Source organism: Nelusetta ayraudi, unplaced genomic scaffold (assembly GCF_046127955.1).
Source record: "Nelusetta ayraudi isolate G7.1 ecotype Tasmania unplaced genomic scaffold, CSIRO-AGI_Nayr_v1 ptg000011l, whole genome shotgun sequence".
NCBI lineage: Eukaryota > Metazoa > Chordata > Actinopteri > Tetraodontiformes > Monacanthidae > Nelusetta > Nelusetta ayraudi.
The window spans coordinates 7,549,633-7,563,079 of record NW_027466061.1 but is presented as its reverse complement, the minus strand read 5'-3'; the positions used below and the strand labels follow the sequence as shown (position 1 = coordinate 7,563,079).

The 13,447-nt window shown below is 44.0% G+C and overlaps 1 protein-coding gene across 2 annotated transcripts in view; it reads right to left on the bottom strand.

Annotated features, from left to right (window-relative positions):
* LOC142884624 (cell adhesion molecule DSCAML1-like) overlaps positions 1-9,903 on the bottom strand; it is a 48,045-nt gene extending 38,142 nt beyond the window's left edge. Inside the window, exons 1-2 of one of the 2 annotated variants that reach the window (XM_076020399.1) lie at positions 8,806-9,903; positions 670-990 (exon numbers count right to left, since the gene is read on the bottom strand). In XM_076020399.1, the coding sequence (XP_075876514.1) occupies positions 670-990; positions 8,806-9,073 (589 nt within the window). In that variant the 5' untranslated portion in view covers positions 9,074-9,903. The remainder of the gene's footprint in view (positions 1-669; positions 991-8,805) is intronic. The other variant, XM_076020398.1, reaches the window with a different exon arrangement.
* Between the last annotated feature and the right edge of the window lie 3,544 nt (positions 9,904-13,447).

Sequence of the window (13,447 nt, the reverse complement as noted above, 5' to 3'; positions counted from 1 at the left end):
CATGGCTATATGCAATTGTCATGATCTGATTTGGTGTGCTGACAAACTTTTGCAGAGCCGAAAAAGTTAAGATTTTTTTTGGGTGGGGTGGGGGGGTTCCAATTGGCTGCTAATTTCAAGATCGCCTTCATTGCACTGTGCCAGCTCTGCTATACTGGCCGATCCTGCTCCTAATTTGAAAAAGTCCTCACGTCATATTTTTCGTCCCTCATTTATTCAGGGTTATATCATCACCAAACCCTCACCGGACTTGCTGCTTAACTTTTAGTGCTGCCGAGGTCATGTTTTGGATTCCAACCTACCAGATGGCACCACTCTGGGACGGAGATGAAGCGGTAAAATTCAGTACAAAGAGCAGCGCTCCATCACCCGCTCAGTCATATAGGTGTGAGCAAAGGCCATGGCCTGGTGTAGTTGGTGATGCAGATGTTCTCTCTAGAGGCAGTGTTCTAGGTCAATCTGTGTTCAGGTCGAGACGGGCTATTTTAAGGCAGGTGATCTGTGTGCGGGCTGGGCTCGGAGCTGCCAATCATGTCTGCTCCACTTTACGCTCTCACAAATGTCTCCCTTTGCTCCCTTTTGCATCATGCTGTGTCTCACGTCGGCTGTTTACTTCTTGCCCCCAACGGCTCCCTTTTCACGCGTTTGAGCGGCTTTGGCCGCACTCACCAGCTTTGATGCGAATGTTGGGGCTGCGGATCTTGCCGGCCTGGTTTTCGGCGGTGCAGAAGTAGTCGTTGTCGTGGATGTAGCTGTTGTAGGCCGAGGGCGAGAAGGGATACAGTTGCAGGGTGCCATTGGCGTGCACGTGCCTGATGTGCGGCACGTCGTAGATGTCATCGCCGGTGGCCAGGTACCAGCGTAATATGGCACCGGGGGTGCCCCCTGCTGGACAGGGCAGGGACACCCCCACGGAGCTGGAGTAGGTGACCCTCTGCAGGGAGGCATTCACAAAGTACAGCCTGGTGGAGCCCACATCCTCACTGTGTACTGCAGAAGGGAAACAAACAGACAGCGTGACATCACTTAACAGGCCGAGGCAAGGGTCAGAGGTCAAGAGGGGCCGGCGACGATGCGTTCTGCACGCATAAAAGCATTTATGTAAGCCAACGGGATTCCGCCACCATTGATTCAGAGCAAAATCAGCCTCGCATTAATGGACAAAGGAGGTGGGAACGTCCTTCAAATGTGTGGCACAATAATCATAACAAATGTATGTCAAACGTCCAGCTGCAAACATCAGTCATGTGATGCAGAAAGCCAGGGATTTGGGCTAAAGCCGGTGACGGTTTTGGTGGATCCGCCGGCGGGGGGAGGAGCCTCTTACCTCCGTACAGTGAGTGCACACACACCGCGCGCGCACACACACACACACACACACACACACACACACACACACACACACACACACACACACACACACACACACACACACTGAGGCTGAAACACAGGGAGGGAACATTCTGATGGGTTATGTGATTGGAATTTCTATGCCAGACGCAGAGATTTAAGTCTATTTAATCTCCTTACATATTTAACACAGAGAAACACACACAAATGCATGCGTGCACGCACACACACACACACACACACACACACACACACACACACACACACACACACACACACACACACACACACACACACACACACACACTAGCACGCATGAAGGAAAGTTCTTCATTGGTCCTCAGATTATACTGTCACAGCTCGGGCAGAAGAGGGGGAGTGGCGGGAGAAAGTGAAAGAGGCGTCTTCAATTTGGGGTCATCACAAGACAGACAATGCGTATAAATGGCGCTCAATTATATAAACTACAAGGCCCATGGGCCATGTTCACTCATTAGGATTCAGCATAGCAACAACATCTATTAATGTAGTGGTTGCTTTTCGTTATATGACAATAAATAATCCAATTGATATTCAACAACAGGGACACATTTTTTTGGACTGATTAAAATTGCTCAATTTGTTGTGTTTTTGTGTTAATTCCTTATTGATGTGAGCTGCTTTGCCCATATTGAAACTTAATTTGATGTTTTTAAGTTAAATTACTATACAAAATGCATGCAAATGATTTCAGAATCCACATTCTGTGTTAATGTTCTCAAACATTTTTTTCCAACGATTGCAGTCTTGCCATCACATCACAGAGACATTTTGCCATTTTGCACGACAGGTTTTTTTTTTCAACAAGTTTTCGTCCCCTTCTTTTTTCTTTTACTTCACTTTATCAGACACAAGCTGTAAGTTGTACCCTTTATGAGGATACAGAATCAAAATAATCCTAACAATTAAAGCCGGGTACAATCAGTTGTCTCCAGCAACAGATCGAAGACAGTTATCTCCTTGATCCGGGGGTGGGGGGTTGGTTGGGTAATAATTCCATCTTCCTTTGAAAGAAGTGTCACCATCCCTAGTAGACCAGAGATTGATAAAGCTCCGCAGAATGTTACAGATGGTATATGAAAATGTGTCTGGCAGTCCAGTGGTGGGCTGCAAAAACCAGGTCAAACTCCCTCCCCTCTGCAGATTACTGATAATGGCCCCTGAGCATAAAGCCCATATTAAAGATTGCAATATCTATAATCTCCCAATGGGGGGACAGGACTAAAGTGGAGGAGTGAGGGGGTCACCCTGAGAGCTCAGGGGAGGGGGAGGCTGGGCAGTGGGAGAACCTCTCACACACTAGATTATATGGCCCGCGGGCCCGGGCACTTGGGGGCTGGGGAGGGCTGGCACTGATGGAGCTGCAAGTGGAATAGAAAGGGGATCAGAGCAAACTCCGACCACTCAGTCTGTCAAAACCAGGCAGACCACACACGCGGGCACGCACGCACGCACACACGGGCACACGCGTGCACTCAGAGTCCACGAGCGGCTCTCAACACCCTCACTGGGGGAAGACGGGGTGTTGCCATGGTGGAGCTGGCTCTGCAAAGCTGTGAATGACCAAGACACAATGCAGCTTCACTGTATTAGGAAAGCATGCCATATGCATGTGTTGAATGTTGTAATGGCAATATGCCTCGACATAATTACAAAACTACTTCCTCATTTCATACTTTGAACTTATTTTTGTATTTTGGTTTGATGCTAATGTAGAAAACAGACCCTGGCAGAAAGAACCCGGCAACCCCCTTCAGCATAGCTAATATGCACACGTTGAACCTCAACCTCAGTTACAAAACAGTTTGAGTTTGTTTGAGCAGAGAACATTTTAATGAACCCTAAAACAGTTTCTTACCACCCTGTCCTTCAACCATCTCATCAGATCTTATTCTGTACACACAAACATTTATTCTGTGATGCAAGACTAAATCTAACACGTTACATTTCAAGCAGTCCGCTGCAATATGTGTGTTGGGCACTGGCATAACGAGGATGATGAATTTCATAGCATTGTTTAAAAAAAAAAAAATAAAAGGCCAAAATTCTTGTTTAGTGATTTTACTGTTTAGTTAATTGTGGCCAAATTGTGAATTTATTCGAGAAGACAATATTTTTTAGAATAGAGAGCGTATTTGTCAGAGGCCGACAACAACACTACACCATATCAGTCAATCAGCCATGACGCACTCTTGAATGATATGCACAGATGTCTTATACGGCAAGAAGATGAAATGTCACACGCAGCAGGAGGAATGTAAACATTGGAGACTGAATGCTAAATATAGATTTGCTTTTGCTGAAAGTACAAGGCGGCACTTAGGCACTTACTGTCACTGAAAAGATTACAGTTGTTTGTCCAGTTGACTCGCAGATCTGTCCATCTTGCCTATAATATACACTTTATATATCGTGAACCATTATGGAACAAATGCACAGTGGAGAACCACTTCCTGATGGTGCGTTTCTTATTTATGCCATCCACACTGGATGATCCTTCTCGGTGAAAGGGTGTTTTAATGCTCCAACAAAGGTCATTACAGAATAAATCAACAAATGATTTAACAGCAGTGTCACTTAAAACATTACGCATGTTTAAAATTTGCTGAAAAAGCCTCACAGATCCCAGTTAAAGTAGCAATTACTGCAGAAGGTAGGATTTTCCTTTCTTCAATTAAACTGCATCCCAAATTAGAATGAAAGAAGGAAGACTGAAAACTGAATATGCATTTCTAGTATACATCTCAAATTCACAATAATTGCCAACTTTGGCAGCCTCAGACAAAAAATATATTGCTTCCAAGAAATTAAAAAATAATACGTTTAAACAGAAAATTTTACTTTATGACAGCTCTGTTACGAAAACAAATTGACTGATCAGCTAACAACACCAAATTCCTTTTTTCATGATCTACTAATTATAGACGAACTGTGTCCAAGGCACTCGGTTGCCCTTCTCATCAGAATGACAGGCCTTCTGTGCCCTCAGGGCGGTATTAACCACAGTTGCGGCGAGACTCCTGCATTGTTGTTGCTGCCGCAGTTCACCTGCACCCAGGAGTCTTCATCAACCTTGCCATGCAGGCGCAGAGAAAACCCACCCTCGGTGGAAAGTGTTGGGTCTCTGGCGCCGCTCCTTGAGCTAAAGCTTATGCTGTCAAAGTCGCAGCCACTATTTTATACATCCTGCCAGAGAGCCACTCATGAATATGTATGGCGGGGAGGCAGAAGTCATAACCTATGCAAGGTTTCATCATGCATAATGCAGCCGATCTACGCCTCAACAGGATGTGAGAGCACACAGGAGTACACACACACACACACACACACACACACACACACACACACACACACACACACACACACACACACACACACACACACACGTTTTCACCAATCACACAGTTGTATTGCGACGAGGAAGTAAACAAACCCCCAAACCTCAGGTGCTCTGGATCCCACAACCCAGAGGTCCTGGTGCCCAACCACAAGCACCTTCTTCATCCTTATTCTCACATTTGTGTCACACCTGATCTTTACCAGAGAGCTGCGGCCACAATTCACAAGACTTTGTCTTTTTTTGGATTTAGTGCTACCTGTTAAAGGTCAACGGTGGGATTTAACTTGAATGAGACGAGAAGTCTGTCATCTCTGCTTTTGAAAGCCATTCGTCGTTAACCCGACAGTCACTGCTGTGTTTTCTCACCGTCGCCACTGTCGTGCAATTCATCAGACATTTTAAGGGGCAGGAAGTTGCGACTTGGGCCTTGGGTTTGATGAGAAGACTTGAAACCGAGACGTAGATTATCGGAGGAGAAAGTGTGTATGGCAGGAGTGTTGTGGGGGAGTAGTTGGGGTGTGAATGGATGATTGGTTTGGATGTGGGTAGTGTGTGGGGGGGTAAGGATAGGTGTAATCTTATGGTTAATCCTCAGGGGTCGGCTGTAAGTAGGTGGGAGGAGGAGGAAGGGAGGAATGGGCAGAGGGGTATCACTGCTCCCCACCTACTGTTTTTCTGCACACCCTGTCCCCGACAATCTGCTTCCACCACCACACCCACAGCCGACACTGACACCCCCACCACCGCTACACCCCCGGACTGTGCTGTGTCAGTAAAAAAAAAAAGGAAAAAAAAGTGTGCTACTTCAGCAGTCCCCTGGGACCTGCTCCCCCCACATCAAAGCAGCCAGTTTCTCTCTTAATGTGAATATCAAATCTGTGGATCACAAGTCCCAGCACAGTCTGCATAAACTGCCCCTCCCCCAACCTTTAATTCTGCCTAGTGATGAGGGAGAGAGAGGGAGGGGAGTTAGTGCGAGAGGAAGCGATGGAGGGAGGGAGGGAAGGAGGGAGAGATGGTGAGAGGAGAGATGGAGATGGAAAGCAAGAGAACCAACAAAACAACTACTTGCTTCATGGATTTGACATTTGCCGAACGCACCCTGCTTCCGAAAAAAAAAAAAGAAAAATGCGTGGCTTCAGCTTCCAATAAAATTTGGAAGGGGTCCGGCTTAATTTAGCATCAGAGCGATGATACAGAGAGTTCTTTTTTTGGTGGCGGGGGGAAAAAACAAACCCTGAACCATTTGCCAATGATAGTTTGCGTCGGTTTGCTGATCTTTTAAATGATTGGTTCTTATCCATAATCTGACTGGAATTTAAAATAGAACTCGGAACGGATGGGAGCGAGGAGCTGCCAGTGACAGAGCGGGGGCTTCCTATTGGTTCGCTGAGAAGTGCAATGAGCTGCGTTTCCCTGATGACAGTGTTTCCCCAATGTACTTTGCCCACCATTTGGCGACATGATTTATGAAAAACTGCGCCCATGCGCTCTAATGTAATGCAAAACTGCAATCTTTGCTGTTGAATTACAATGAAGGTAATGACAGAGTTTTTAAATCACCACATTTAATATAGGTAGACATGATTCCTTATATTAAAATTCTACCCCTAAAATAATGGAATAATGGCAGCTCTTCAAGATTCCCCTTTTGCCCTTAAACAGGGACATTTTGTAAATTCAAATAATTCCATGCGTACAATGGTCTGAAAAAAATGATGCATGTGCCCTGCCTGTGTAATGATTGGCACCCCTGTGGACACAGCTCTGTCACTGAGTGCTCGTCCATATTGCAGCTTTAATTGTGCAGCCTTGCAAGGGGAATTGCACTGGGGAGGGACTGAGGGTGTTAGGGGGTATTTTTGCATATTTCTATTTGCAGTGAGTGAGCAGTGGAGTGTCAGGTGTGCCAGGGATTGCCTTAATTTCATTTTCATTTACCTTATTTGAATAAAATCTATATTTTATTAACAATTTAAATGGCATTAATCAACAAAGTCTGTCTTTTAAAAAAAATCAATTAATTATCTACATCTTTGGCAAGATAAATCTGGAAAATGAATTTAAAAGACGATGAATTTAAAATCAGAGCAGATGCTGCATTAATTTGGTAATGGGAAAAAATGGGCATTGTGGTATAATTGGTTAGAATTTTTATCCTTCGAGTACCCCCACTAAATAACTGTTAATTACCCCACACCCTAATTACACCTTAAAGAGTCTGATATAATTCAGTAGCGTTTTTGTTTTCACCATTAATTAGACAGAAATTAAATTCTTTCAATTTTAAACATATCAGTTCCGTTCCACTATTTATCTACAAATTCGAAAATGTCCAAGTTGCCATGGTAAAGAAAACTTGAGAGGGGTGTCCCCGTCCCTCCTCCGTGCATCATGGCACTACCATGCGCGCGGGCGCCCGCGCAAACACACACGCGCGCGCGCACACGCGCGCTCGTCCGAGGGGTCCAGGTGCGCTATTAGTGAAAAACATGACCGGGCAAGTCCCCAATCTGCGCCCACCAGCGCCCCGGAGTTTTTCATCTGGATGAGAAAAATTGCGCATATTTACAAGATTCCGCAGACTCCAGAAAGGCTTCGCAATTACACATTTTAAGGGAAATAATAATAATGGGGGGGGGGGGGGGGGGGGGGGGAACAAAACAGTTTTAAATATGTAACGAATGCAGTGAAGTTAAGAGAGCCAAACAGGAAACACTCTGGCCAGCGAACCCCACTAGTCAATTCACAATTTGAAAAAGAAAATATTCATGATAACAGTCAAATCCAGTTCAGGGTGCAGAATCAGACATTAGATCTACCGGCCTATTTCGATGAGCTCGGTGGTGAGCCATGTTGATTCTCCCAGCGAATCCAAATCACAGAATAAGATTTTTTTTTTTAAATGCACAATTTTAGGACGTGTGATAAGGGCACAAAATATGTAAACATGCACACAAACAGGAAGGCTACACAAATGCCAGGAAAAAAAACTGTCACGAGGAGATAGTGTTGAACTTGTGTTATTTTCGACGCAGATTTGTTCAGGATTATTATAATACAGTGATAGCAGAAGATCAACTTTGCAATAGGGTCAGGGATTTGCTGCGTTTACTGAACACGGAAAAAAATAAATCAGTTGAAACAAACAGACCGCCTTTTATATGAATTCGTTTTTTTTTAACAAAAGGCGAAAATAAAGGAGACAAATTAACGAAATAAAGAAGACAAATTTGAATGCACTAATTATGGCCTTTATGTGGCTGTGGAGCCATTAAACTAATAAGGCTGATGCAGGGGCGAGAGGAGGCCTTTCGCATAATTTGCAACCCATTTTAAATCAGCAATCATTTGCCATCACGCTGGAACTGAATTTCAAAGCAAAAAAAAAAAAAAGAAAGAAAGAAAGGAAAAGAAAAATCTAATTGCAAAAAAAAAGTAATAAGAGCTTCTCTGTGATGTTATGGCTTGTGACAAACAGTCCCCCAAAACACCTGCAATTAGCAAATGCTACGAGGCACGAAGACACGAAAAAATACAAAATTCACAATAATCAAGCCAAAACTTAAAAGGAGACCCGCAATTCGCCTAAATGTGTTTTTTATTCGTAAACAAAGTGGTGTAACAGCAGGCCTAGAGGTGTTTTCGTTTCAATCTCGTCCCTCTGTATTTGCACCTCATTCTCCCTATTCAGCCATTTTACATATTCATAACTGGAGTTGGTAATGCGAAAACAATCCGTGCTATCAGTGCCATATCAGGCCGCTGCATCGAACCAACCGAATATTCGCCCAAATTACTTTTCAACACTACTTTTACAAACTGTCTACCTGTCCAGCTGCATCTACCCTGGGGCATTTCGATCGAAACGATCATTTTTAATCAATTCTTCATCACAAGATCGCCAATGATACATCAAAGCGCACGAGCCCGACACGACACCCACAGCGGAAAAAACGGCAAATCTCACACTTATTTTTGACTTTTCTTCCAACTTATAAACAACAAGGTCCCATCAACCAACGGGCATGCTGCCAGTAAAAACCTTTTTTGAAGGATTTTTGTTTTTATCTTACCTTCTTGGAGAGAGTACAGCAGGAGTAAAGTTACAAGCCACATGCCATAAATAGCAGGTATATTTTTCAGGAATATTTGGCAATCCTGGCAAGTGTGAGGCGCGGCGTTTTGGCCGGGCGGGTCTCCGAGCTGGACTGGCGACTGTGCTCCCCGGAGGTCTCTCCAGCCCTGCTGCTGCTGCTGCTGCCCCGCTAAGCGTGGAGGGGAAATGAGAGGCGCCTCAGCCCCGCCCTTGTCCCCTCCTCTCCTCCCAAGACTACTGTGCATACAAATCCATCTTCCCCTGAATCAAACACGGCACAACGGCTCGTCGCTGGCAAACCCGACGGGTGGGTCGCGAACCGAACTTCGGGGATTTTGGGGTCCAGTTGTGGAGCCGGATGGCCAGTTTGGATGCGCGCAGACTGGCTCCGTTGGCACCTTGCTGTGCGCACCCACCTGTGCGCCCCTGACGCCACGTTTCTTTGCGCAATGTGGACCCTACGAGAGCCGACAGGGTCGCAGAGGAGGGACTTTAAGAGACGGATGAAAACCTCTGAAATTTGGAGATAATTACAGATGCAGGGCTGTACACCGCGGAATGACGACGCTCTTCTTTGTCTTTCCGCGCCATGAAACGTGCGCAGGCATTTGCGCACCGATGCACTGCGGATAGAGGAGGGGAGATGCTGAGAGAGCGGGGTTGTGGGGTTTGACGCCTCCCAACCCGCAGGTACAAATACACAGGTAAATCAAACCAATAACATAAAGGTCCAGAGAAGCTCGACGGGGTAAAGTGCGCAACTTTCTACACCGTCACCCCTTCATCACCACCATCCTCCTCCTCCTGTTTTCCTGCGACCGAAGCGGGCAGCTTCGCTGGATGAGCATAAATTATTACGGCGAGTTGGAGGACACTCCCATTTCATAGAATATTTAAAGTCACTGTGGATACCGGTGTGAATATGCAAAACAGTGTACCCACATGGCCTCCAGCAACTAATGGCCCCAAATAGTCTGGTATTTAAACAGCATTCAAATTATGAACGCAGCGTGTCTGCCAGACAACGGAAACATGAACATGAAAACACATCACAGACCACTTAATAGGAGTATTTATCAGTTTGACCGGGATTTCTTTTTAGATCACAAACACAATTGTCCCAATAAATGGAACAAGGTTGTTTGAGTTTTTCGTATCCCTCTACCCGGTTTATGTGTATCATAACTTTGGTCATAAATGTAAGAAAATTTATTTAAATGCCTTATAAAGAGCCCCAGATTGCCTCACACGTTTCCCCTCCAGAGGCCTCGAGCTTCAGAACTGACGACTGAGTCAACGAACAAACAAAAACGTTGGCCCATCGTGTGCGTTGCGCTCAGGCGTCTCTTTCTGAAAAGTTGTCCGTCTCCTACTCACTCACTCAAAGGAGACGAAGAAAACGCCAGCAGCAGCGTCCTCCTCCGGCCACGGACACTACAGCGCACAGGGCTCACGCGCAAGCTAACCGCCTCCGCGTGAAGACCTCTGCTGACACCTGCTGGTTACATGTGAACCCGCAAGTGAGCCAATGCGCAGGATAGATCCATTTCGAAGGCTAGTAGTATCTTTAAGCATCTACGACAACTGAGCAGGTGGAACAACATTATCGAGTCCGACAGGACTTCTTTCACCTGTCAGAAAACCATTGTAAACACAGGTGTTGCCAATCAACCAATTAAGGCTCCGTCCTATTTCCTCGCCGAAGGCCACTGTGTGGAACATAGCCTTAATTAGTTTTATTAATAGCACCCGTGTTCACGCGCCCTTCCACGATCAAACGGAAGAAAATGGCTCTGTGAGACTTTACACCTTTTATACGTCATATTAATACGAGACAAGCGGGGTTTCATGATGCTGCATTAAGCGCAGCGAGTTACACAAGCTGAGACACTTTGAACACTCACCTCTGGCCTGCGAGTTCCAAAGACAGCAAATATTGCTCAAGCATTACACTAAAGACCGAAATTTGTAAGGACTTACTGTAATTTGCTGTACAAACGATCACAAAAAACAATCAAAATGTTTTGGGCGTCTTGTCTGCCAATCAAGTCACTTTGGGGTATATTTGTTTTGTTTTACTTAGCATGCTAACTGGGCGGTGCATTAAATACAGTGATGCGATTATCTTCTTCTTAAAATACTATTTACATTTATTGCTGAAAAGCTGATAGTTTATTTTTTACACTTCCGTCATCATTATTAGAAAAAGAATGTGTTCACCCAACATAAAAATTAATCACATAAAGTAAACCAAACTAAAGAAAGTGAATTAAGTAAAATTCCGAATGCAGGTTTAGGCAGTAGTACGCCAAGAACTACAACAAAAATAAGTTTACAACTTAACATTCACGTATGCTTACAAAAAGTATGGTTTATAATTAAAGGCACAACAGAAAGGGTTGTTATTCCAAAGTTTATTAGTTTTCCACTTTTCTATTGTCAAGAGGAACTAGTATGCGAATATTATTCAAGTTAAAAATGGAGACACTGTATGAGAGCAAGCCAGAACATTAGAGCTATATGCTTGTGTGCAGAGAGCAGCAGTGGTGTAAGAGGCTGAATGCTGTGGAGGATGGGACTGAGCACAGGGGCTCCAGTTTCTGCTCCTCCTGTGATGTTTTTCTCTCAACCCATATCTGTCATCACAGTTCCATGAGCCAGGACATTTCCTCTGTTTGTGTTCTTGTTGTATTGCTCACACACCTGTCACAGTAACTCAAAGGTGCAGTGTGACTTAAAGTTGTAATTTGCATAGACTTGCTTCTTGTAATAAGGCCATCAACAACACAATTAAACATCCTCAAAGAACAGTGGACAATTAATTCAGTGAGACCGTGACGCAAACACCAAACCTTTCATTTCAGACAAGGCTTTTTTTCCCCGGAGAGGTCAGCTAGCTAGAAACCCTTTCTTTTACAGAGCAGAATTCGTTTTGACTGACCATCTTTAAAATTAGAAAGAGAGCCCAAACTTAGAGCCTGTTTTCCTTATTAAACAATGTCTGTTATCTTGTAAGACAAACAAAACACAGAGCACACAAATGCATTTTAAACGTTACATTTAACATTTTTTGTTTGGAACATATCTGTCCAACACAGAAGGCCTTGCTTTTCCTTTCCGGGTTGAAAACATAGCTAAGCAAAAGGGGAAGGTGCTTAGAATTTAAAATGCACTTTGAAACACCTTCATTGTTGTCACCGCATTGAACCACCGAAGAGTCCAGTGATGCCACTGTCTCCAGACTGGTTTAGTATGTCTTCATTTCTAATGATTACTATTCAAGATTCCACTTCCTTCTCCTCTTCATCCTCCTCTTGTTTCAAGTACTTCCCTTGCCAACAGTATATTTCCCCAGAGTTTTAATTACCTTAAGACTGTTTTGTGCTGCAAACAATTCGACAAACTGACAACGATTCACGTTAGAAACACACACAAAAGTAAACAATCCTGTTGGTGCCACATACACCTATATTATAATATTGCTCTTAGTCTATAAAGCAAAGGCCGGGGTCAAAATAATCTTGAGGCGGATTTATCAATAATGAGTTTCAGAGAAGATTTTCAGACATTCAGAGTATTCTGCAGAGTACAACTCCAGAGGTATGTTTACATCAGACCTCAAACGTCTTCAGAGGTATTTCTTCTTTGTAAAGTTAATTCAGACATTCAGATTCTGAGTTTTAATTCTTACATTCCTCTCCAAACACAACACACAGAAGTCAATACAGTTTGGCTGAGCTACACTTAGGGCATCTTATGTCATAGTGAACAGAGATTTCCCTTAAGGCCCCTCCTCCAACACTGTTGTCCGCCAGGTCTATCAGTCAGAGTCAAAGTTGGACTTTGGTGAAAGCAGGCTTTTTTTCAATCCACAGGAAGTTACCAAGCAAGGATTTGTTCCTGATCTGAGCATATAACCTTCAAAGTGCACATCAGGAAATAGTCATTTTGCCTTAGCCTGGGGTTAGAAGGATGAAATTAGCATGGAATCAAGTGAGATTTTATTCAGCCTCAGAGCTGACACTAACAGTGTTAATATATTGCAACATGGTTCCCTAAAGAGCACCTGCATTTTTTTTCAAGCAATATGTCCAAACTCTGGCTAATGTTGCACATGCTTGAAATGCAGGTTATTTGTCTTAAAGCAGCACGTCAGAGAGTCATTTGTTTTCTACAAGGTGGCTTGTTTAGGCGATTGTCTGCTTAGAGGCTTGTTTATTTTTTTTATTATTGTTTTGCAGTATGTAGTGGCCCTCACTGGAGAGGGGCATAGAAGCACTAACAGGCACCTATGTTTGATATCTAGCAAAGACAAGGTAATAGAGGGCTCAGTGTTCCATTATGTTCTCTCAATACCACCTTTGTTTTACTGTCGATGCTTGAATAACCACATCTTATTTTGGTTCAACACACAAAATTAAAACAAAAACATTAATAAATTCAGTTTTGTTTTAAGGTTGGTCGAGGCCAGCTGATGCACTTCCACACCATATTGAGCACATCAACAAATAAAATTGAGCTACTGATCTGAGTTCAGCAGAAAAAAAAAATAAAGGTGTTGACTGCTGCAGAGTTAAAGACATTGTATGTCCACCACACCCTTAAACAGTGCATGACTG